At 68.4% G+C, this 23161-nt stretch overlaps 2 protein-coding genes across 3 annotated transcripts in view; both read right to left on the bottom strand.

The window, feature by feature from the left end:
* EPN1 (epsin 1) overlaps positions 1-8101 on the bottom strand; it is an 8800-nt gene extending 699 nt beyond the window's left edge. The window contains exons 1-3 of the mRNA XM_079799838.1: positions 7819-8101; positions 5008-5330; positions 27-417 (exon numbers count right to left, since the gene is read on the bottom strand). Of these exons, the coding sequence (XP_079655964.1) occupies positions 27-417; positions 5008-5235 (619 nt within the window). The 5' untranslated portion in view covers positions 5236-5330; positions 7819-8101. The remainder of the gene's footprint in view (positions 1-26; positions 418-5007; positions 5331-7818) is intronic.
* A 318-nt stretch (positions 8102-8419) lies between these two features.
* U2AF2 (U2 small nuclear RNA auxiliary factor 2) lies at positions 8420-23001 on the bottom strand. 2 transcript variants are annotated; one of them, XM_079799913.1, is made up of 12 exons: positions 22860-23001; positions 19168-19303; positions 18657-18701; positions 18311-18414; positions 17960-18111; positions 16678-16794; positions 16441-16579; positions 11655-11734; positions 11450-11572; positions 11125-11223; positions 10761-11009; positions 8420-9105 (listed from the first exon to the last, which is right to left on the bottom strand). In XM_079799913.1, exons 1-12 carry the CDS (start codon positions 22906-22908, stop codon positions 8971-8973), a joined length of 1428 nt encoding a protein of 475 aa, XP_079656039.1. In that variant the 5' UTR covers positions 22909-23001; the 3' UTR covers positions 8420-8970. The 2 variants fall into 2 exon arrangements, with proteins under 2 accessions (XP_079656039.1, XP_079656040.1); XM_079799914.1 differs by having other exon boundaries at positions 8421-9105; positions 11137-11223.
* Positions 23002-23161: the final 160 nt, after the last annotated feature.

Genomic DNA, 23161 nt, shown 5'->3' with positions numbered 1-23161 from the left:
CGTGCCCGCGCCCCCCCCCCCCCCACCGCCCGGGGCTGGGAGCCTCTCCCCTCGGCGGCACGCTCCCCTCCTGGCACTGACACTGGCGGACAGCACTGCGCGACACCCAGCCCGCTCCGGGGCGAGGGGGGGCGGCGGAGACCAGCTCCGGCCTCGGACACGCTCACCCGTGGCGGTCTGCGCCAGCTTCTCCTTGGTCTTGAGCGCGTGGGCCCGCTCCTCCCGCAGCCGGTCCTCGTCGCGCAGCAGGGCCACCAGCTGCTTGGCCTTCTCCCGCACGTTGACGCCCTGGTCCTTGCCGTCGCGGTCCACGTACTGGAAGTCCTTGAGCGTCTGCACGGCGTACATGTTCTCCTTGCACTGCTGCGACACGCGCTCCGAGCCCGTCTTGATGAGGTACTCCATCAGCGTCATGGCCTGGGGGGGCACGGGGACACCCGGTCACCCAGGTCCCAGCGCCAGCCCGGGCTGTCCACACGACGCCGGGCCACCGCCTGAGGGGACGGCGGCGCTGACCGTGCCCCCGCGGACTGACCGCACGGCCCAGCGACCGCGGCACCAGCACACACCCCGCCCGGCAGGGGGGCGGCTCCGCAGCGGCGGGCGGGCGGCAGGAGGCGGGGCTGACGCCGGGGCACCGTGTCTGCCTGGGGTGACGACGGCTGAACAGCCCTGTGCACGCGCTTCATGCCCCCAACTCCAGGCTGCACAGGGGTCGGCGGCCCCGGGAGCCGCAGGCACGTCCCCAAGGGAGGCGGCCGCCACCCAGCCCGGGCCTCGGGGAGGCGACCCAGCCGCTGCTGAGAGGCAATCTGAAGGGCACGGTCACCGGGGACTGCCGTCCATGCCAGGCCGCGTTCCCACGCCAGAACCCGTTCCCTGACCCGAGCCAGACCGCCCCCTCCGCACTGCTTTCCCTACCGTCCCAGCACCCCCTGCGCCCCCGCCCCCTCCGCACTGCCCCTTCCGCACCGCCCCCCCCCTCCGCACCGCCCCCCCCCTCCGCACCGCCCCCCCCTCCGCACCGCCCCCCGCCTCCGCACCGCCCCCCTCCGCACCGCCCCCCCCTCCGCACCGCCCCCCCCCTCCGCACCGCCCCCCCCTCCGCACCGCCCCCCCTCCCGCACCGCCTCCCCTCCGCACTGCCACCCAGCTCCGTCTCCCTCGGTGGCTGGGTGGAGCGGACAGGCTGGGCAGCCACAGGGAGGCCGGGAGGAGGAACAGCCCGGGCTGTGCGCTTCCTGGGGGGCGGGCGGGGCGGGGCTCGGTAGTCCTGGAGCCCGCAGCCTGAGAAGGGCCACCTTAGACTTGCAGGCCGCCAGGGCTGCCCCAGAGCCCCGAACCCGCGCAGGAAGAGCTGGGGGAGGGCCTGGCACGGAGGCAGCCCTCGAACCTGTGACCTCCGCGGGAGCCAGACCGGCCTGGCCCGGCGTGTCGCCGTGTTTGCCTCCGCTGTGGGAGGTTAGTCTTTAACCGGCCCTCCGGGTGTTTGCGCTGGAGAGAGGAAAGGCGAGTCACACCCGGGAGGCGGGAGGCCGGCTCTGAACCTGCCGGCCCGGCTCCCCACACGTGACACAGCCCCCCCCACCCCCCCGGCCGAGGGCACCCCGCTCCCGCGTCATGGGACCCACAAGTGCCCGGAAACGGCCTCGCCTCGTCCTGGGCGCACCCAGTGCGAACGAACCCTGACACTGTTCATTCCAGAGGCCGGTCGGGACTTCGGGACTGTGGTGAAGACGGTGAACAGAAACGACCCAACCCCCCCCCCCAGGGCGACAGGCTCCGGGTACGGGCACGCCGCCATGTGGTCATCCCAACGCTGCCACTCGCGTCAGCCTCCCCCACGGCGGGAGCGATGGGGCTGGCACGAGAACCGCTGCGAGAAGCCCTAGCCCAGTGGTCGGCAAACTGCGGCTCGAGAGCCACATGCGGCTCTTTGGCCGCTTGAGTGTGGCTCTTCCACAAAACACCACGGCCTGGGCAAGTCTGTTTTGAAGAAGTGGAATTAGAAGAAGTTTAAGTTTAAAAAATGTGGCTCTCCAAAGAAATTTCAGTCGTCCTGTTGCTATTTGGCTCTGTTGGCTGATGAGTCTGCCGACCACGGGTCCAGGACAACCTCGGCGGACGGCGGGCAGCGGGCAGGGCCGGTGCGGCGGGGCCGCGGGTGCGCACACCTGAAGGAGCGGGCGGGTCGCCCACGCTCCCGGCCTCAAAGGGAAGTGGGGACGTGCTGTACGAGCGGCGACGAGACAGCCCCGCTGTCCCCATCCCTCTGACAGCAGCGCCGGGGCTCCAGGGGGGAAGCACGCCAGCTTCCTGCCCCGCCCCCACAGCTGTGCCCCACAGGACAGACACACTGCCCGCCCAGAGGCCTGGCCTCATGCCGATAAAGCTTTATTTACACACAGGCAGGGCCGGATGGGGCCCCTGGGCCGTAGTTTGCTGCCCAGACCCCGCATTCCTGGGACGGGCAGGTGACACAGCCAAGTCAAGAGGGGGCCCTGGGGCTCCCCGCCCAGTGTCAGCACACCTGGGGGCCCGAGCCTCTGTGCCTCGGTTTCCTCACCTGGAACATGGAGACGGGGAAAATGCCTCCACTGTTCCTGCCTCAGGCGCTGGTCAGGAAGAGCCAGCGTCCGGGCCCTCGGGACTCCCGGCCTCGCACACGGCCATCCCTCCCTCCAGGCCGCAGCCCCGTCCCCGAGCTAGCTCCTGGCTTCCGCCTCCTGGCCAGCCCTAGCCCTCTCCCCTACACGCAAAGGCCCCCTCTCCCCTACACGCACAGGCCCCCCTCTCCCCTACACGCACAGGCCCCCTCTCCCCTACACGCACAGGCCCCCTCGCCTACACGCACAGGCCCCCTCTCCCCTACACGCACAGGCCCCCTCTCCCCTACACGCACAGGCCCCCTCTCCCCTACACGCACAGGCCCCCTCTCCCCTACACGCACAGGCCCCCTCTCCCCTACACGCACAGGCCCCCTCTCCCCTACACGCACAGGCCCCCTCGCCTACACGCACAGGCCCCCTCTCCCCTACACGCACAGGCCCCCTCTTCCCTACACGCACAGGCCCCCTCTCCCCTACACGCACAGGCCCCCTCTCCCCTACACGCACAGGCCCCCTCTCCCCTACACGCACAGGCCCCCTCTCGCCTACACGCACAGGCCCCCTCGCCTACACGCACAGGCCCCCTCGCCTACACGCACAGGCCCCCTCTCCCCTACACGCACAGGCCCCCTCTCCCCTACACGCACAGGCCCCCTCTCGCCTACACGCACAGGCCCCCTCGCCTACACGCACAGGCCCCCTCGCCTACACGCACAGGCCCCCTCTCCCCTACACGCACAGGCCCCCTCTCCCCTACACGCACAGGCCCCCTCTCGCCTACACGCACAGGCCCCCTCGCCTACACGCACAGGCCCCCTCGCCTACACGCACAGGCCCCCTCTCCCCTACACGCACAGGCCCCCTCGCCTACACGCACAGGCCCCCTCTCCCCTACACGCACAGGCCCCCTCGCCTACACGCACAGGCCCCCTCTCGCCTACACGCACAGGCCCCCTCTCCCCTACACGCACAGGCCCCCTCGCCTACACGCACAGGCCCCCTCTCCCCTACACGCACAGGCCCCCTCGCCTACACGCACAGGCCCCCTCTCCCCTACACGCACAGGCCCCCTCGCCTACACGCACAGGCCCCCTCTCCCCTACACGCACAGGCCCCCTCGCCTACACGCACAGGCCCCCTCGCCTACACGCACAGGCCCCCTCGCCTACACGCACAGGCCCCCTCGCCTACACGCACAGGCCCCCTCGCCTACACGCACAGGCCCCCTCGCCTACACGCACAGGCCCGCCCGGAAATGATCGAACAACTGACTCAGCGACGAGTCAAGCGAACTGCTGACCCAACCCCGGCCTGCCGGGCGGGCGGGCAGGGAACCAGCCACAGGAAGCAGGTGAGATGCTCCTGGTAACGGCCACGTGGTCATCTGGCTGCACGTCCACCGACCGCCCTGCTCTGTGACGTGACCCCCAGGCCTCCGTCCACCTCGGCCCCGCCTCCAGAGGACAGAGCGCGGCCCGCGCAGGCCCAGGCGCGTCCACCATGGAGCAGGCCCGCACCCCAGGTCCTGAAGACGTGACGGCAGGAGGCCCCTCGACGCTCCTGGGCCGGACCCTCACCCGGAGGGAGCTCGGGGCCTGGCCGCCAGCCCAAGCCCCCGCCCTCGGCCGCTTCTTGACCCAGAGCAGCAAACGGGAGCCCAGCGAGCGCCGCCAGCGGCCGGTCTGGCCCTGGGGAAGGGTGCGTGCGTGCGCCGCTGGGCGCGCCAACAGGCCGCGCGGGGACGGCACTGCGGCCACACTTCTCCAGGTGACACGCTCCCCCGTCCTGCGGCCCACAGATCCACTCCCACAGCGCGGCCAGCAGCCCGCCGAAGGCAGTGTGTTTGTGCAGCTGGTCTCGCCAAGCAGGCCAGCCCACACGCAGGCTGCCAGGCGCTTGTTTAAAAAGCGACAAGTCCTTTATGTCCCCACAGGTTCTCATCCCTAGGACTCGGCCTCGTCTCCCTGTGAAAAGCGGGTGTAAACGGCGTACGGCAAAGCCACGCTCTAACGTACAGATCTGGTTCCCAAGGGCACGTGGCCACGTTAGCGCCTGAGGTCTGTCCATGGCCCACAGGCCCCGGTGCTGCCCGGTGCTCGGACGTACACAGACAGGGCCCCGGAGGAGGACAGAGGCTGCGGCCCGGCCGGAGGGAACTGGACGGGGGCAGGGGACGGACATGATGCACCTGCTCAGGCCTCCCGGCACGTGGCTCCTGGAAGGAGTGGCCACTCTTCAAAAATAAAGTCAAAATCCTAAGACGTCACATTGTGGCCACGACGCAATAAGAGCGACCTCTTACAGGAAGGTGCAGGGTCGGCCGCAGCCTGTCCGGAGCACCCGCCCTCGCGTCCCCGCCGAGCCCCGCGCCCGCCCCCGCCCGCCGGCGGGCACCGACCTTGTAGACGTGCCGCCAGTTCTTGCCGTGGTCGTTGAGCCGCTTCCAGATCATGCTCATGATCTCCGAGAAGGCGACGACGTTGTAGGTGAGGTCGGCGATCTCAGACATGAGCGAGCTGGACGGGCCCCAGGGGTCGTTGCTCGTGGCCTCGCGGACCTTGATCTCGGCCTCCGAGTAGTTGTGGACGATGTTCTTCATCTGGCGCCGCAGCGACGAGGTCGACATGGTGGCGGGTGGCGCCAGGGGCGGGCCCCCCGGGTCGTGGGCAGAGGGGGCGACTGGAGGAGCGAGGCCACCGCGGGGCGGGCAGGTCACCGCATCTGAGGAGAGGAGGGGGGCTTGGAGACACACGCGGGGCCAGGCCGCCCGCCCGAGCCCCTGCCCTCGTGGGCCCTGCCGGCCACGGGAAGGACGGGGTCCTCAGTGACCGCGGAGGCTCCGGCCCTGGTCCCCCTCCATTTTAGTCGCCCCGTCCATTTCGGTTCCTCAAACACACCCAGCGCCTTCCTGCTGGGGCCCTGCTCACCGAGGCGAGCGAGCAGCAGAGCGAGCAGGCAGGCGGGCCCAGGGGACCCACCACCGGCGCTTCCTGGCCCGCCACCTGGTGGGCTGGGAGCTCCCCACCTCAGCTGTCTTCTCCGTGCAGTGGGCCCCACCGGTACCTCGGGGAGCTGGCGGGCCAGGGCGCGGGAGCAGGCTGCCCGCGTGGGCAGCGTCCTGAGCCGGTCCCCTGCCCTCCCTCTCCCTAGTCACCGGTCACTCCCACTCTGCCCCAGGGCGCCACCTCCCAGATCTTCAGCAGCCAGACACCCGGCCTCCGCCTCCCTCCTCCCTCCGCTGGGAGGGCCTCGCGGGTGCCCCTTAGCCTGTGACCGCCCGCATCTGCCTGACTCAGGGGCTAAGGCCCCACCAGCCCGGGGGCAGAGGCCTGTCTGGACACTGCTTTTCCCATCAGAGCAGCTGGCCCGGAAGAGCCTTTCAATAAAGTGGAAGGAAGGGGGGGGGGGAGGGGGGAGGAAACACCTCTGGAGCAGGGTGGAGGGGCAGAACCCGGGGCAGAACCCGGGACACACAGGCAGGGACACAGGCGGAGGAGGCCAGGCCGAGGCCCAGGCGGAGGAGGCTGGGAGGGAGGGAGAGGCGGAGGCTGGGGGGAGAGATAAGGCGCAGCACAGGCCTGGGCGGTCCTCGCCAGGAGCCAGAGTCCATTATCTCACTAGCACCTCAGGGCAGCCGTGTTCTCCAGGCGCCTCGGGCCTTGGAGGTTAAGGATTTCAGCCAAGGCCACGAGCTGGGCCCAGAAGTTGTACCTTCAAATGGAGACCAGGGTGGCGGGAAAGAGTCGAAGGGCGAGAATTGGGCAAACGGGACAATCCCTGACCCCATGCCGGGCCCTGACCCTGCGCCCTGCACTCCTGTAAGTGCTGGACACACAGCAACTCAATGAGTCCTCGCACATGCGTGTCTCACGGGCAGCTCACAGAGGGGGGGAGGTGGCGGGGGGGGGGGAACAAGGCCCCAGGCCTCGGGCCTCAGGCGGAGCAGCCTGGCTCCAGGGCTGGCTCTGACCACCACCATCCAGCGCTTCCGCAACCCGCCGCCAGGACAGACACCCGCTGAGCCCGCCCCCGAGCCGAGGCCAGGCACTGGGGAGAGATGTGAAGAGCTGAAGAGAGACGGCCACGGCCGGGCACACCTGGGCAGAGAGGATGTGGGAAGACTGAGAGGAGAGGGAGTGAGAGACGGGGAGAGAGGGACAGAGCGGGCGGGCAGAGGGGGTACCCAGCTGCGGTGCCGCGGGCACAGAGCCCCGGAGAGGCGGGGAGGCAGGAAGGGAAAAGCAAAACGACAAAACGCAGCAGTGACCGGGGACTGACCAGCGCGAGACGCGGAAAGCGGCACAAAACAGGGAGCGGAGGGAATCTGGGCCCGGATCCTGGCCATCTGCTCCCGCAGCCTCCGCGGGGAGGCGGGAGGAGCCACCGGCAGGGGCTGAGGGCAGGCACATCCAGCGCTGGCCCGGCCACGGAGCGCAGGCGCCCGGCGCGCGGATGTCCTCAGAGGAAACCAAGCACTTCCCCCAGGGGGGCATCGGGAGACCTCCCCCACCCCCGACCCCGACCCCGTGTGCTTACAGGGGACACACGACCCGCTCACGAAGGTCCCACCCACGCTGCTTGGCCGGAGACTCAGCTCTCCAAAGAGTGGGAGAGCATCCTCCCATTCGATAAGAGGGGGGGGGGCAGGACAAAATTCTCCAGGGGGCCCCTCAAAATGACCGACATCTACATGGCAGGACAGAGACCCGGCAGCGGGCTCCCCGCGGTCATCGACACGCTTTCTACCGGCCGGACAGTGCCGGGCTCGTCACCGGCACCCCCTCCGCCAGGCGCGCAGCGGCAAACACCCCAGCGCCCCAGGCCCGGGCGCGGCGAGGCGGCGGCGGGAGGCACACGGACATCACGGGCGAGCGAGAGCGGGCCTGGTTCCGGGGCCCGGATCGCCAGCACCAGACTCGGGGCCTGGGGGAGGGGCGGGCCCGCGGCGCGAGGGCAGGGACAGACACCTGGTGACCGAGGACACGGACGCCCGGAGAGACGCGAGCAGGAATCGTGCCCAGCAGACACGCAGACGCGCGGGCAGTGCTTTGCAAAACGGCGAACAGACACGGCGCGAGCAAGGCCGAGGCGGTGACAGACAGACGCCGAGACGGAGACGCGGGCGGTGCGGGCCCACCCGGCGCCGAGACGCCACGGCCGCGGAGGCGACCGGGGACCGGCAGACGCCCGCGCCCCGGCCCGCGCTCACCTCGGCCCCCTCACGCCGGGCTCCGGGGGGTCATGGCGGGCAGCCCCCTGCCCCCGCTCGGCCTCGGTGTCGCGGGGCGCGCGCCGAGCCGCGGGCAGCGGAGGCGGGAACGCGCTCGGGCGGACGCGCGGACGCACGGAGGACCGCACGACGACGGCCCCGCCGCCCGGCGCCCTGGAGGGGCGCGGAGAGCCGGGCGGGGAAGGGGAGCCTCCAAGCGGACGGGAAGCAACCGAAAGAGGCGACGGACCGGAAGCGGAAGTGGCCGCGCGCCCCGCCCGGCGCCCACTACCGAGTCTGCGCGGCACCGGCTTCCTCCGCCCTACCCACCGGCAAAACGTCACTTCCGGCGCGCGAGGCCCGGTTGACAGGCTTCGCCAGCCTCACTTCCGCCGCCGCCACCAGGGCCCCGGGGGGCCGCGCAGCTCCCACCCCGTCCCGCGCCCGGGAGGCGGGCCGCCCCCTCCGCCCAGCCCGGCCCGGGGCCCCTCCTCTGGGCACACCCCGGCGGAGAAGGCGGGTGCGCCCGGCGGGAGCCAAGGGCACCTGGGACCGTGGGAGCACCCGGGTCACACACACACAGAGCAGCCCACAGAGTAAAATACAACAAAATGTTTAATGAGCAAAGTCGTCTTAGCAAATAGGAAACCGCCACAGAGGAGGAGGGGCAGGCCGCGGGGCCGGAGGAGAGAACAACTACGTTAAGAAACCGAGGGGAGGGCCAGAGGCCCAAGGGCTGGAGCTGCGGAGCTGGGGGGGGGGGGGGGGGCAAAGGGCCGGACAACAAAATTCAAAAGAGTTTGGCCATAAAATATAAACACGCTGTTCCTACAGTGGAAAGGGGAGGGGGTGGGGGGTAAGGGAGGAGAGGCGGTCTTGGGGAGGGGCTGTGGGGTCCTACCCCACCCTGCCGTGCACCCCTCCCATCCAGACCCCTTCCCTCTGTGTCTGTGGGTGCGTGTGTGGGGGCCGTGTGCACACTTCCCCGTCCCGTCCCGCCCCGCCCCCCACCCTTAGTTGCTGCCATTCCAGTTGCTGCCGGCTGTCATTCGGCTGTCACTCCTCTGCCCATCGTCTTCGGAGGGGGAAAGAGGGAGGGGGCGTGGGGGAGTAGCCCCCCAGCCAGCCCGGCCCCACCCACCCCCGCCGCCTCTACCAGAAGTCCCGGCGGTGGTAAGAGTCGGGGTCACAGTACTTTGTGACAACCACTCTGTTGGCGAACTTGCGGCCTGTCAGGCCCTGCATGGCTTTCTGGCAGTCAAACACAGAGGTGAACTCCACGAAGATCTGCAGGAGGAGAGGCAGGTGAGAGGCCGGTCCCGGGAGGCGCTAGCTGGCGACTCAGCCCTCAGCCAGCACCCGCCCTAACCGGGACTCCCTGCAAGTGTGGTCATAACCCACATGCCCTCCGGAACCCCGGATCAAAGAGCAGGAGCGCACGGAGCAGAGGTGTGCAAGGGAGCAAGCGCGGAGGCAGGCTCCCGGGGAGGTCACATGTGTGACCTCCTCTGTACCAAGCGGACCCCAGTCACCCCCAGGGCCACGCTCTCCCCAGACAATGAAGGAAGGGGAGCTCAGAAACTAGGCTTCACACCCAGGCAGACACAGAAGGAAAAGCTGAACTGTGACCTATTCAAGTGCCTGCTGGCTTGAACCACCAGTTTACAGAAGTGCAGGGGGGCTGCGCGGGGGTGCTGGAATGCCCCTATCGCTTCAGCCATTAAAACGGCTTGCAAAAAAGGCGGCAGGGGAGGCAGAACTGACCAACTGTAAGCCAGTGTAAAACCAAGTTGCAGGATTCCCGTTTGTGCCCTGAAATGAACGAAGCGTAGGAGACATTTCTGAGGCCAGAGGGAAAGGCTGAGCACAGGCGGAGGCACGAGGACGGCTTTGTTAGTAACGGTATTGCAGTGCGCTCAGCAGTTCTCAACCAGGGCGCCCGGCCCAGGCTGGAGATGTGTTCGGTTGTCCCAGGGGCGTGGTGCTCCCAGGAGCTGGTGGGCGGAGGCCCGGGATGGAGCTAAACATCTAACCACGCACAGCACAGACCCCAAAGCTAGCTGCCTCAGTGTCTCCGGTGAAACACGCCATCGCCTTTAGTCATTTCAGCAGAAAAGGGGGGCGGGGCGGGAGGCTGACTACAGACTTTACGAAGGAGAAGTTGCTGGCAACTGGAAGCTCCGCTCTGAAACTGCTGTATGTGCACAACACAACCCAACACGCTCCCTCACTGACAGTGTCTCTCCCTGCACATGTTCAAAAAGAATAAAATAGTTTAAAAACAAAACAGGCTGATCCCAGAGGTGAGGCAGGATCATTGGTTCCTCTGTTCAGTCCCCTTGTGGGCCAGGCTCCGGGCTACATCCTGTGCCGCTGACAGCACCAAGCATGCTCCTGTTCCAGGCTCTGCGCCCGCCCAGGACCCACCTGCCTCCTGCCAGAGCAGGGCCTCCTGGGTGCCCACGGCCGCCTCTGGGCCTGACGTTCCTATCTGAGCAGTGCCAGGCCTGCCTGCTCGAGCGGGAGAGGCACTCCCGGTTCCCAGGGTGAGGGTGCCCCCAGGGCACAGGGCTGGAGGTGACCGGACCCAGGGGGCGGGGAAACCAGGCCGGAGAACGTGACACCCGACCGCGTGGCCTGTGTCCTCCTGGGAAGGGCCAGGAGCTGCTGTGAGCGCTCTGGGGTCACCAGGGGAGTTCAGCGGGGTCGCTCAGAAGGGCACCCAGCACCGGGAGGTGAGTGTGTAGGAGGGGTGTCTATTTTTAGCACTTTCCCCCGCTGCGAGGACAAGGCCGAGCCACCTGCACACAAGGTCACACAGCAGCCAGGCTCCGGGCACAGCAGCCCTGCACCCTGCTGCCTGCGTGGGCCCTGGGCGCCGGGGGCCAGAGGAGGGTGTGCAGGAGACACGGAGAGGGGCGGGCAGAGGGGGGTGCACGCACCTTCCCGCAGCCGGGCACCTCCACGCCGTCCACGGGCCGGGGGATCTCGATGGACTTGACCAGCCCGTACTTGCTGCACTCGTCCCGCACGTCCTCCACGATCTCCTCGTACTCCTCGTCGTCCAGCAGCTCCTCGGGCAGCACCATGTTCATGAGGCACAGCACCTCCGTGGGGTGGCCGCCCATCTGCACCTGCGAGCTCATCAGGCCCGGCACTTGCAGGGTCACGGGCGTCTGGTTGATGGTGCTCTGTGGGGTGCAGGCAGGGGTGTCACGGGCCGCCCCCCAGGGGCCACCCATCCCGGCACACCGAGCCCGGCCCCTTCCCGCCCCCCGGCCCCCAAGCCAATGGAAGATGACGTGCCGGGAGGCTCACCAGCGTGGCATTCTTGGCTCCCACACTCGCCCTCTGGACCAGCAGCTTCTTGTCCCCCAGCTGCATCCCGTTCAGCCCCGCGATGGCCTATGTGTGGAGGACGACGGGCGGGGGCGCAGGGGAGAGGTGTGGGTCAGGGCCCAGGAGCCCACCAGGCCCCCAGCACCACAGAGGTGGGCGTTGGTGGGCGAGAGGGGAAGGCACAGGGCTGAGAGCTTGGAAAGCTGGCAGGGCCCTGAGGCCGGCGGCCTCCTCCCGCCCATCCCGAGGGGAGACCTGAGCGGTAACACAGCAGGGTGGGGCCCGGGCTCACCTGGTCCGTGACGTTGATGTCCACGTACTCACAGAAGGCGTAGCCCTTGGAGAGCCCGGTGGCGCTGTCCTTGACCAGGTTGAAGGCCTTGAGAGGCCCGAACGATGTCAGCAGCTCCTTCACCTGCGGGGCGGCCGCGTCAGGGTGTGTCCGGGTGAAGGCGGGGGTGGCGGGGGGGGGGGGGGGGGGGGCGGCGGAGGCCTACCTGGTCATCGTTCAGGTAGTTGGGTAAGCCCCCGATGAACAGCTTGTGGGCAGAGTCCGGGACCACCGTGGACACCACTCCTGGGGGGAGGAGGAAGGGACAGACTTGGATGCCCACCAAGAGGTTGCCACCGAACCCTGGGGGAGGTGCAGGGAGAGGCCCGCTTCCTCCCGGCCCGGTGACAGCTGACAATAGAAAACGCCTTGTCCCCAAGCCTGCCCGCCTCCCAGGTACCGGGTGACCCGCCAGCGTGATGCAGAGCACTGGCCCCGCCCAGGGGCCATGAAGACCGAGCTCACCCCCACCTGCTGCCTGCGGCTAGGGAACCCCACCCTCCTGACAGGGTCTCAACGACGCACAGCCCTGTCTTCACCCTTCAACCTTCCCGCCATCGCCCGGCCCGCCCCGGGCTCCTGCACGCCATGCAGCCCCCCAGCCCCAGACGCTCTGGCCCCGGGCAAGTGTGACACTGGAGGGGTCCCTGTGCCTGTCCCTGAGGTGCCCGGCTCACTCAACACCGGCCCGGCGCCCAGTGGGGCTGACACAGCAGGTCACGTGGGCTGAGTGGGTTGCACTGAACTCTGGGCCCTGCCCCTGTCTCCCTCTGCAGCCCCCCACCGAGTAGCTGCCCCACCCCCTCCTGACCAACCCAGCCACCCCCGCACCACAGCGGAGCCTCAGACCCGCCCATCCCAGGGGAGGAGCAGAGCATCCTGGGAGCTGGGGCCTCGTTCGCAAGTCCCCACAGGGCGGGCACCTGGGTCCCATTCAGTCTACAACTCAATGCTCTCCACAGCCTACCCACAGCGCGACAGGGGTAAACTGAGGCACCGAGAGGGAGTGCGGGCTGAGTTCACACAGGCAGGAAGAAGGGGCTTCCAGGACCCACCCACCCAACCCCGCAGCGAACTGAGGGCTTCCCCGACAGCGGGGGACCCGTCAGAGGCTACGTCACCGGCAGGGGAGGCAGAGCCGGTGACCCCCAGCCGTCGGGCCCAGGGAAGTGAGGCGCTGCGCACCCCCCCACCCCCGCAGCAGGCCCCCTGGGTTCAGGTCGGGCCTGCAGCGCTGAGCGAGGCTCCGAGCCGCACAGAGGGAGAAGGTGGCACCCAGCACGGAGGCGCGTGGGTGGGATGATCCGCACATGCTGTGTCCTTCACCCAGGACCTGAGGGGGCCCGGCCCGGAGGCCGTCCATGGCCACCGGGCTCTGATGCCGGGAGTGTGACCTCTCACGGTTCCATGGCCAGGACAGGGCAATGCCGCCTGGGACTCGGGCTGGTCTCAGCGCCCAAAACCAATCCCCGACGTCTCCACCACCTGACATAAGGCCAGGCCAGGCCTCCACGCGCGCCTGCGGCTGCACCCGCACCTGCTACCTGCCGCCTCCCCCCGAAGGCCGCCTCCCCCCGAAGGCCGCCTCCCCCCCACAACCAGCGGTCGTTTCCGTGCCAGTGTCCTCCGCCTTCTGCCTCGGCCGGACCAGGCTGCCTGGTGACGGCGGGGCCTGGCGCCGAAGACCTTGCCCAGGAAGGGCGAGGGCGGAGCCCAGGCAGGAGCCTCCGGAGGCAGTCGGACTCGGCCCTGACCCGCAGGGTGAGCCCGGCAGTGGGCGGAGTTCACAGCCAAGCTGCATTCACCCCCAAGGTCACGTGCCTTGGGCTGCGCGCACCCGGGCTCTCCCTGCCCCGCCTTGCGGACTCCGCTCAGGACACCAGCACTGGACGGGGGCCGGCTTCAGGGGGCGCATTTACGGGTCCCCGCCCCCCCTGATGCGCATCTAGCCTCAGGTCCATGCCCTTCTGCGGAGATGAGGAAGCCGCCTGCAGGGGCCTGAATCTTCCCCATCAAGAAGGATCGCTGGCCCTGGCGGGTTTGGACGGAGCGTCGGCCTGCGGGCTGAAGGGTCCCAGGGTCGATGCCTGTCAAGGGCACGTGCCAGGTTTGCAGGCTTGATCCCCAGTGGGGGGGTGCAGGAGGCACCAGATCAACGATTCTCATCATCTCCCTCCCTCTCTGAAGTCAATAAAAATATACTTTAAATATGCTGACCTCCTGGCTCATGGGTCGCCGCTCAACCACTGAGACCCACACTGGCCCGGGTGTCACTGGCCGGCCCTTGTACTGTAGGACTGTGTGAGCCCAGCACCACACCAGCAGTGCCTGACACAGGAGCTTGGCGGGGGGTGGGGGTGTGGGGGGGACCATCCCCAATGATAACTGAGCAGGACCCATGGGTTTCCAGGGCAGAGCCTACCTGGGAGCGGCTCCCAGACGCTGACACTCAGAGAAGGTCAGCGTGCGTTACACCTCATTTTCCAAAAAGTCAGGCGCAACGAGTTTACCCAAATGGCTGTGGGCAGCCCAGGAGCCGAGCGGGCACCCAGCCCGAGGTGCCGCCCTCTCGGAACCCCCGCACTCGGCAAAGCGAGGAGCTGACCGGTTTCTAAAGGCGCCTCGGAGCCCAGCCTCAGCAGGCAGACCCACCGCCCCGCCCCCAGGCCGGCTCAGCCCACGCCGCGCACACCCCTGCCAGCCCACCTCCTGGCAGCGACTCTGACGGCCTGAGGCCCCAGGCCCGGCCCCCGCAGCAGCATGGCTCGGCTCCCCCGCCGCCCCGGGGCTCCCACAGGCCTGGGTCCTCCCTCACGCCCGCCTGTCGGCAAGTCCTGCCCGACTCCAACAGCCCCAGCTCATTCCATGGCGTGTGAACAGGCACGAACCCCGCTGCCCGGCCTGGGAGGTCAGGGCTCAGAGCGGGGGGCACACGGCCTCGGCCGCTGACGAAGGTGTGGTTGCTGCTGCTGTCTGACCAGCGCAGAGTGGAACCTTCCAGAGAGCGGACGGCCCTGCCCACACGGAGGGGCGCCGGCCCCAGGCCTGCTGCCACCTCCCAGCCGGGGACGGTGCACTCGCTGCGGGACAGGCTGGGACGCGGTGAAGACGTGGGGTTCCTGCCCCAGAGTCCACGGAAGAGACAAAACCGGGGAACACCTGGGGGTGGGCCCCAGGACCCACTGAAGCTTCACCTGTCACCAAGGAACCAGCTCAAACTGGCCAAATCCCGTTTCCAAGGAGATACCGCTAAGTCCTTGTGAGTCATATGCGCCACACGGCCCAGCACGCAGAGAACTGACCTCCAGTGCCGCCCGGAGCCAGAGCGGGACCGACCCACTCCACCCCGAACCTTCCCCCCGGAAGACGCTGCCGCGGGAAGACCACCGCTTCCACTCGCCAGCCGCCCTTCCTCACCCTCAGCCCCCCGCCCCCCCCGCGCCCTCTGGGAGGCCGGTCTGAGCCTGGCCTCCTGCCCTCCTGCCTCCTGACCACAACAAAGCCCTTTCCCCAGAAGCTGGCCCCGCAGGTGTGAGGGGTGGAAGGCTCGGAGGGGAACTGTGAGAGAACAGTGACAGCTCGGAAAACACCAGGACCGGAGAATCGGGAAACTGAGGCAGGCAGGCAAACAGCAGTTTGTGTCCACGCAGCAAACCCCGTCTTCCCTACAGCAAGGCCACTAGAGAGGAAGTGGGCTGCACGTCTCCCCAGCCACAGGGCGAATGGCCCAAGTCACCCCACTCCGGAGGCAGAGGCCAGAAGTCCGCTCAGGGCCATGAAGAGGACGAGCCTGAGCTGGACAATATCCTATCGATCCGCCCCAAAGGCCTCCCCAGCGCCGCCTTTAACGCCCTGGAAGTGACGGTCGTGCACTCTCCCAGGAGCACTCCCCACCCGCCCCCCTCCAGCCAGAGCCCCCACCTCCAGGGCCCAGGAGACTTGCAACCAGGGAGCCAGGGGCAGCGCCTCCTGGGCTGACCCCTGAACCCGTCCAGAGCCCCGTTTCCTGAGGCCGCCCTGCCCGGCTCCCCTGTGGCTTCCTCCGCCCCCACGCCCGTCCTTGCTGAGCTCCTGAGTCCGTGCCTGCCGTGGTCAGCAACTCCCTGCTCGGTCTCCATGGAGAGCTTTCCCTCCAGAGGACGAGAGCCGAGGCCCGTCGGCCCAGCAGCACCTCCGCTTTAACCACATCAGCCGGAGGCCAGGGCGTGAACCCCCGACGGCCCGCTCCTCCTCACCCGTATCTCAACACACCCCACCTCGCTTCACATTAAAACAACAACAAAAAACCCCCGATGTCCTGGAACTGTCTTCTGTGGGTGTGGGCACGAACCACTGCGCATAACCGACTGCGCACACACTCACATGCACTCGCACACATGCACTCGCAAACATGCACACACGCACGCACACACTCACACTCGCACACTCACAGATGCATGCACGCACTCACACAAGCTCACTCGCAAACATGCATGCACTTACATGCGTGCACTTTGCATGCACATATGCAGACTCACACATGCACATATGCAGACACGCTCACACACGCGCATGCTCACTCGCACACTTAAACACACACGCTCACACACATACATGCACACACTTACATGGTCACACACTCGTGTGCACGCACATGCTCACATGCACACACGCTTATACGCATGCACTTGCATGCACACACATGCACACGCAGGTACACACTCGCGCGCACACACTCGCATGCACTCACACACATACACGCACACCCATGCACGCACGCACACTGCCCGGGGCCCAGAGCCGGGCCCTCACCCCCACGCGGGGCTGGGTCCTGGCCCACCCTGACCGCTGGGCTGTGCACCTGCAGCAGACAGCTCACCGCTGGCCCCGCTCGAAGGTCTGGGGGGCGGAGCACTCCCTCTGCTTCCCAAGCAGCCAGCGGGGCTGGGGCCGCGGGCCGGGAGCCCACTCACCAGGCACGTAGACGGAGGGGTTCTCCGACATGCCGGGCAGGGGCTGGTAGTCGTGAGGCCTGCGGATCTTCAGCGACTGGCCCTGGAAGATGATGCCGTCGAAGGCCATGGCCTGGGTGGTCTCGTCCACCGAGCGGAACTGAAGGAAACAGACCGGGTGGAGGGGCGGCTGAGCGGCCGGGGAACACCGCAGGAGCCCCCACGCCAACAGGGCTGCCACGGAGCCCGCCCCCTCACCTCCAAGAAGGCGAAGTTCTTGTCCTGGTTGATCTGCACAGCCAGGACGGGGTTGCCCGGGGCCTGCGTCAGCCCCCCCAGGCGCATCTGGGCGTTGAAGAAGTCCATCATGGCCTCCTGCAGAGGGAAGAGGAGACAGGGAGGGGCGGGGAAGGGGGTGGAGAGAGGAGGGGGAGGGTGAGAGAGGGAGACACAGAGGGTTTGGGGGGAAGGGGGAAGGATGGGGGGGATAGTGGAATAGGGTGGGGACAGAGGTCCATAGTAGGAAAAGCGGGAGGGGGATGAGAGAGTGGGGAGGGGCAGCAGAGGCGCCGAGGGCCAGGTGTGGGGCGAGCCCCAGGGGCCCAAACGGGGAAGGAGAATTAGGGTTCAGGGTCAGATGCAGGATCGATGACCACAGGGAGAGGGAAACAGAAGAGAGGAAACACGGAGACAGGACACGGACGAGAAAGAGACGGCCGGTGGCGAGGAAGAAGAGAAGGACAGGAGAGTGGGAAAGCAGCGGCCCGAGTGGAGAGAGTGGAAGGGAGGAGCAGAGAGACGGGGAGGACGGGGAGGGGAGCGCGGGAGGGGCGGGGGGGGAGGGAGGAGAGAAGAGTGATGTGGAGGGATCTGGCCCTGGAGTCGGGGGCTGGTTCATCAAATGTAGCAAAGTGCAGGTTGAGAAAGTCAGAATGGACCTTACTTGCCTTCGCCGACGGTAGCAAACTTTTTGTTGCTACGAGGGATCTCAGCCCCACAATATTTCACTTTAAAGAGAAATGGAAACAACTCTTTGATCTCGGGGTTCTCAGGGGTGCCACGGGAAGGGGTGGGGAGAGGGGGAGAGGAGCGTGGGGAAGGCGGGGAGGTCAGGGCCATCAAAAATAAAAGAGCAGCGACCACGGGAGGGAGGGAGGGCGGGAGGGAGAGGATGGGACAGGCGGCAGAGAACAGAGGGTGTCGGAAACTGAGGCGTGCGTCTGTGTGTGTGTGTCGAGTCCCCCTCTCTGTCTCTCTCCACACGGACTCGGATGCGTGGATTCGCGGTTCGTAGGGAAGTTGTGTGTGTGCTCGATCCATGGGTTCGGAGGAGGGTGGGGAGGGGAGGCGGGGGAGGAGAGGAGGGAGGGAGGGCCACCCCAGCCCGGCCCCTGGCTGGCTCAACTCCATCGTCCGTCTGGGAGGGGGCCGGGGGGTCTTGCAGGAACAGAGTCTGACCCGTGCAGGGAGGGGAGGGGTGGAGGGGAGGGGAGGAGCAGGGGGAGGGTGGGGAGGGGCACGGCAAGGGGGGAGGCAGTACCTCAGTGATGCCGAAGGGGATGTTGCCCACGTAGAGGCGCCGGGCCTGTCTGGTCATCTGGCTCCCCACAACAGGCACCGGCGTCGGGGTCACAGCCAGGCCGTCCGGGGTCATGGTGGGGAGGAGGGCGGTGGCTGGAATCTGACCCGCAGCTTCAGGAGGGACAGGAGGGTCAGTGGGAGCGGGACCAGCCTGTACCCGCTGCTCTACTGCCCGCCCCCCCCTCCCGGCCTCGGGGCTCCCTGATGGGTCTCCCGCAGGCGCCCGCTCCAGGGCGGGGCTACCGAGGGGTGCAGACCCCGTTCCCTCCCCGAGTGGGGTGCCCGCAGCACCTGGCCCCCCGGAGCCCACCTTGCATGGCCTTGTACTGCATGGGGGTGATGTGCTCAAAGCCGGGCGGCGGCACGTCCCAGTATTTGCGGACCTTCTTCTTCTTCTCATGGCGGGGGGAGCGGCTGGGGGGCGGAGGGAGAGCGGGCAGGCCCCTCAGTGCGGCCGCGGCGGGCTGCCGGCCCCCACACTCCCCTGGCTCCCCCCAGTAGCTCGCTCTCTCCGGAGGGAGAGGGTCTGGGTCTGGGTCGGGTGGCGCCCGACCCGGGGAGGGGCGGTTTCGAGGCAGGTGCGTGGCCAGGGCGGGCAGGTGCGCGGGGCGGGTGGGGAGGGGTGGCGGGGTGAAGGGGCAGGAAGAGCAGCTCACATCAATCCACCGTGCTCCTCCTTAGCGCCTCTGGTCAAAGGTTTGCTGGGGGCAGGAGGGAAAGGCATGGGGAGGGGTGACTGGGGGCCTTGTCTTCCCCACACACCACACCCCCGGGGCACAAAGGCCCTGCCGCCCCCCAAGCCCCACACCAGGAGAGGAAGGGAGGAGGGAGGCCAGCGGACCCCTTCCCGCTGGAGACTGAGCAGAGGGGCGGGACTTCCCCACCGCCCCCCTCACGAAGGGGCAGGAGAGCTCGGGGCGCCTGGAGAGGGAGGAGGCGTTGGACACCCACGGCCCACGCCAAAGGGGGGGAGGTTCCTGGCCTCTGAGGTCTCCCGTTCCGGGGAGCACAGCCTCGGGCAGTCCCACAGGAGCTCAGAGGGTCAGGGGTGGCCTAGAGTCAGGGGCGGGTGGGGCAGCCCCTTCCAAGGAAGACAGATCCCGCCCCGGTGGGAGAGGAGCCAGAGCCAGGGCCCCCCAGCGGCCCAATGGGGGCCCAGCCTGGTACCTTCGCCGCCGCCGGTCCCGGGATGCGCTCCGCTGGTCCCGGTTGCGCCGGTCGCGGCTCCGGCTGCGGCGCTTGCGGTCGCGGCTGCGTGAGCGGCTGTGGCTGCGCTTCCGGTGCCGGTTCTCCTTGTCTCGCTCTGGGCAAGGGGGGGAGGGTGAGCTGAGGGAGGACGCGCCCGGCCCGCCCACACTGGGGGCCATGCCCCAGCCCCAGGGAGGCCACCCCGCCGGGCCGGGGTGCGACCGAGGAGGGGAGCAGCAGGCTGCGGGCCCAAGGCCAGTCCAGGGGCCTGGACCGGGGCGGGAGCCGGTTACCTGCGGGGACGGGCCTGGAGGTGCCCCCAGGGTGCAAGGTACCTGAGCGGCTCAGGAGGAGCTGGGGAGCCAGAGAAGACAGAGGGGCTGGCGCCTGGTCCCCTCCAGGCTGAGGGCCTGGCCCCAGGGTCGTCCCTGCGAGGGGCAGGGCTAGAGGCTGGGGAACCAAGAGACCCAATGATGTTTCCCGGAGGGACCGGCGGCCCCTCAGGAGAGACGTCCCGTCACCAGCGCACCCGCAGCCCCAGCCAGGCCCCCTCCCGAGGCCCCTCTTCCAGCCCCCGCAGACCTGAACCCCAGACCACCCCTGCCTCAGAGCCTAGTGCACAGCACGGGGGACAAGGGGGGGGGGCGCTTTCGCTGAACACCCAGGAGGTGGCACAGAGCTCCCTCCCCCCCTCGTTGGGGTCGGCGCCCCCGGGAGGGGAGCACACCCTCCCAGCAAGGCCACAGCGCCCTCTGCTCCCAGACCTCTCAGCCTCCGAAGGGGTGCAGGCTGAACCCCGACCCAGGGAGCGCGAGCACAGCCTTCTACTCAGCCCTGGACTGAGACGCTGGCTCCTCCACCCCGTCCGCCCCCATCAGCCCCCCGACAGCCCCCCCAGCCCCCCGACAGCCCCCCCAGCTTGCTCCTGGAGCTTGCGCGCTCGGGGCAGGGGTGGCGTCAGTGGGCGTGGAAGTGGCCCTCGGCCTCACCCGCCGTTGCCGTTACTCTCTGACGTAATTAATTATGAATGTTTTGTACCCGCACCTCAACTCGAGTCACTGGCACCCGGGCAATAGGCACCTACGCAAGGGAGGACAGCAGCGAGCCCAGGGTGCTCCCCAAACTCAGGATCGGGCTACACACACCGAGTGGCCAGGTTACGATGACCTCTGAACGCGTAATCATCTGGCCACTCGGTGTGTACCCTATAGAATAACAGGCTAATATGCAAATTGCCCCCTCAACCAGGAGTTCGACCAGCAGGCAGGCCGGCCAACCGCCCATGTCCTCTCCCTCTGGCCAGGCTGGCCGGACCTCACCCATGCACGAATTCATGCACCGGGCCTCGGGCCTCTAATGTACGTATAATACACACACAAACACACACACACATATATATATATACATATATATATATATATATATACACATGTGTATATATATGTGTGTGTGTATATATGTGTGTGTGTGTGTGATACACACACACACACACACACACTGAGTGGCTAGATTATTATGCGTTCAGAGATCACTCGCCCTCAATCCTTACTACTGCTTTGGGGAAACCCTGCTGGGGGCCGTGTCACAGGGAAACTGAGGCACGGCGCTCCATGACTGGCCCGAAGGCCAGAGAGCAAGGAAGCGGAGGAGCCCGGACGCTGGGGCAGCAGCAGGCCCCTCCCCGGCTCAGGCAGCGCCTCTGCCCGGGCCTGGATGGGCCACTAGCGACTATGGGGTTACCTCCTGGACGGCAAAAAAGCAGAAATGACCCAAAAAGTGGAAGCAGGAGGGGAGGGTCAGGCCGAGGCCTGGCAGCACTCAGGGACTCGGGCTTCCAGCCAGGGTCTGCCCGCCGCCCAGGCTCAGGCTCAGGCGCAGGCCCACCGGAGGCAGGGGCACCTGCGGCCTGGGAGGCGGGGCAGGACGTGGCTTCCCGCACACACAGGTGCACATGGTCGGTAGAGGCGGGAGGGGCTGGGCTCGGAGACAAAGACCCACAGACGGGCAGCACGTGGGCAGCGCGTCCCCCTGGGCACGCGGATCCTGGGCGCAGGGGGCGCGGGTGTGCGAGACGCTGCGGCCACCTGGCGGGGCAGCGCCGGGCCGGGCCTCGGGGACCAGGCGACAGCACGCGGGCGGCCCCACGGCCTTGCGGGCAGTCAGCTCCCCTGCTCGGCCCCTGACGCAGCAGCACCCCCCACACACACGCGGGTTCCCCTCCCAGAGGCGCCGGGACGGGCGGGGGCGTCTGAAAGCGCCTTCCCGGCGGGAGCCCCCTGCGAGCTGAAGGCCTCGCCGGGCGGGATGCACAGAGAACCCCCCCTCGGGGCATCCAATGTCCGAGACTCGCGGCCGCACCTGCACCCACGTCACCCGCTCCCCTCGGCCCTGCCGCCCAGGCCCGGGGCCCTCCCCCTCCTCCTCCGCGGGCTGAGGGCACCCCGGCCCCCCCACAGGGACCGCGCCGGGAGCCCCGAAGGCCGGGCACGCGCCCCCCCACAGGAAGCAAACAGCATGAGACGGGGAGCCGGGAGCCCTACTCCGCCTGCGGGTCAGCGGGTCCCGCACAGAAACGCAGCCCGGGCGCTCGGTCCGCGGGCCCCCTCCCGGCGCGGGCCCCTCGCCCAGCCCCCTCGCCCCGACTCGGGCTGGGCCCAAAGGGGCATCGGCCCCGCCTTCGGCCCCTCACACTCGGCAGGCAGCCTCAGCGCCCACCTGCCCGGGCCTGCGTCTTCGCTCCCACACTGAGTAATGAGACAAGGGGGCTTTTCAGACGTCTAACGGGCCTCCCAGCCCCAAATCCGGGGAGTCTTCAGCCGCCCCCCCACCCCCGGCACCCAGCTGGGCCGGGCCCCTTCTTTGCAGAGCCTGTCTCCCCGTCTCTGCGCGGGGGTGCTTACAGTCAGGGACCCCCTCTGGGACCGGACAAGACTGGGCGTTTGTGTCTGGCGGGGGAGAGATGAGGGGCTAACACTCCCCATGACCGCCCGCGTGTTAAGCAAGACGTACGCGTGGGGCACACCTTTAAAAAAAAACACCAAAAAAACACAGGGCGCCCCTCTTTCACGAGGCAACCCACGTCACACGCCGTGACCCGAGGTCCCCAACAACAGCGTGGACCCCGCGCGGACTAGTCCGCAGGCCTCAACACACGTGGCGGCCGCGGGGGGAGGGAGAGCCGGTCCACGCCGCGGCCGTGCCCGCGCCCACGTGAAGTGGGAGGGGGGGCGCCCCACAACCGCCATTTTGGAACAAAGGGGGCGTGGAGAGACCCGAGCCGCGGACACGGCCGGAAGCGGAAGTGCCTCGGCCGAGGAAAAGAGGGATCGCGGGGCCCGACGTATAAACGTGTGTACACACGCACACTCCCCGCCCGGTTAGGGAAAACAGATCCGGGGGGGACACGCGGCGGGCCCCGGGCTGCGCCGCCTCCGCCGGGACTGAGCGGAGCACGGCGCGCATGCGTGCTGCCCCGCGCCCGCCGCCCCCTCCCCGCCGCGCGCCCAGGCACGCCGGGCGGTCACGTGAGCGAGGCGCGCGCCGCGGGACGGTGGGGGTGGGGGTGGCCGCGCGGCCCTGAGAGGAGGGGAAGCGAGGGGGAAAATGGCGGGGGGCACAGGGGAAGGCCAGGGCCCGCCCCGCCCGCCGCCCCGCGTCCCCGGCGCCCTCACCTTGCTTATTCTCGTTGAGCTGCCGCTCGAACTCGTCGAAGTCCGACATGCTGAGGCGGCCGCGTAGGGCCCTGTGCAGCTCTCACCTCGCCTTGCCGCCCGCCCGCTCTAGCCGCTTCGGCTACTTCCGCCGCTCGCTTCGGCTACTTCCGGCCGCCTCCGGCGCGCCGCCGCCTCCTGCCTAATCGAGCCCCGCCTGCCCCGCCCCGCCCCGGCTCCGCCCCTCGCCCCGCCCGCCCGCCCGCCCGCCGCGAGGTGCCCCTTCCCCAGAGCCTGGTCCCGAAGAGCGTCAGCTATTTCCG

This window comes from Cnephaeus nilssonii (assembly GCF_951640355.1).
Source record: "Cnephaeus nilssonii genome assembly, chromosome: 20".
NCBI lineage: Eukaryota > Metazoa > Chordata > Mammalia > Chiroptera > Vespertilionidae > Cnephaeus > Cnephaeus nilssonii.
This window is presented reverse-complemented; position numbering and strand designations above follow the sequence as displayed.

Bases quoted from the DNA above. Each gene is read 5' to 3' on its own strand.
- U2AF2 (XM_079799913.1), bottom strand. From the start codon at position 22,908: ATGTCGGACTTCGACGAGTTCGAGCGGCAGCTCAACGAGAATAAGCAA. The intron at 18,702-19,167 runs GTACCAGGCTGG...TCCTGCCCCCAG, and splicing joins CGGGACCGGCGGCGGCGAAG to CAAACCTTTGACCAGAGGCG. The intron at 11,010-11,124 runs GCACGTCATCTT...TGCACCCCACAG, and splicing joins CCACGCTGGTGAGCCTCCCG to AGCACCATCAACCAGACGCC.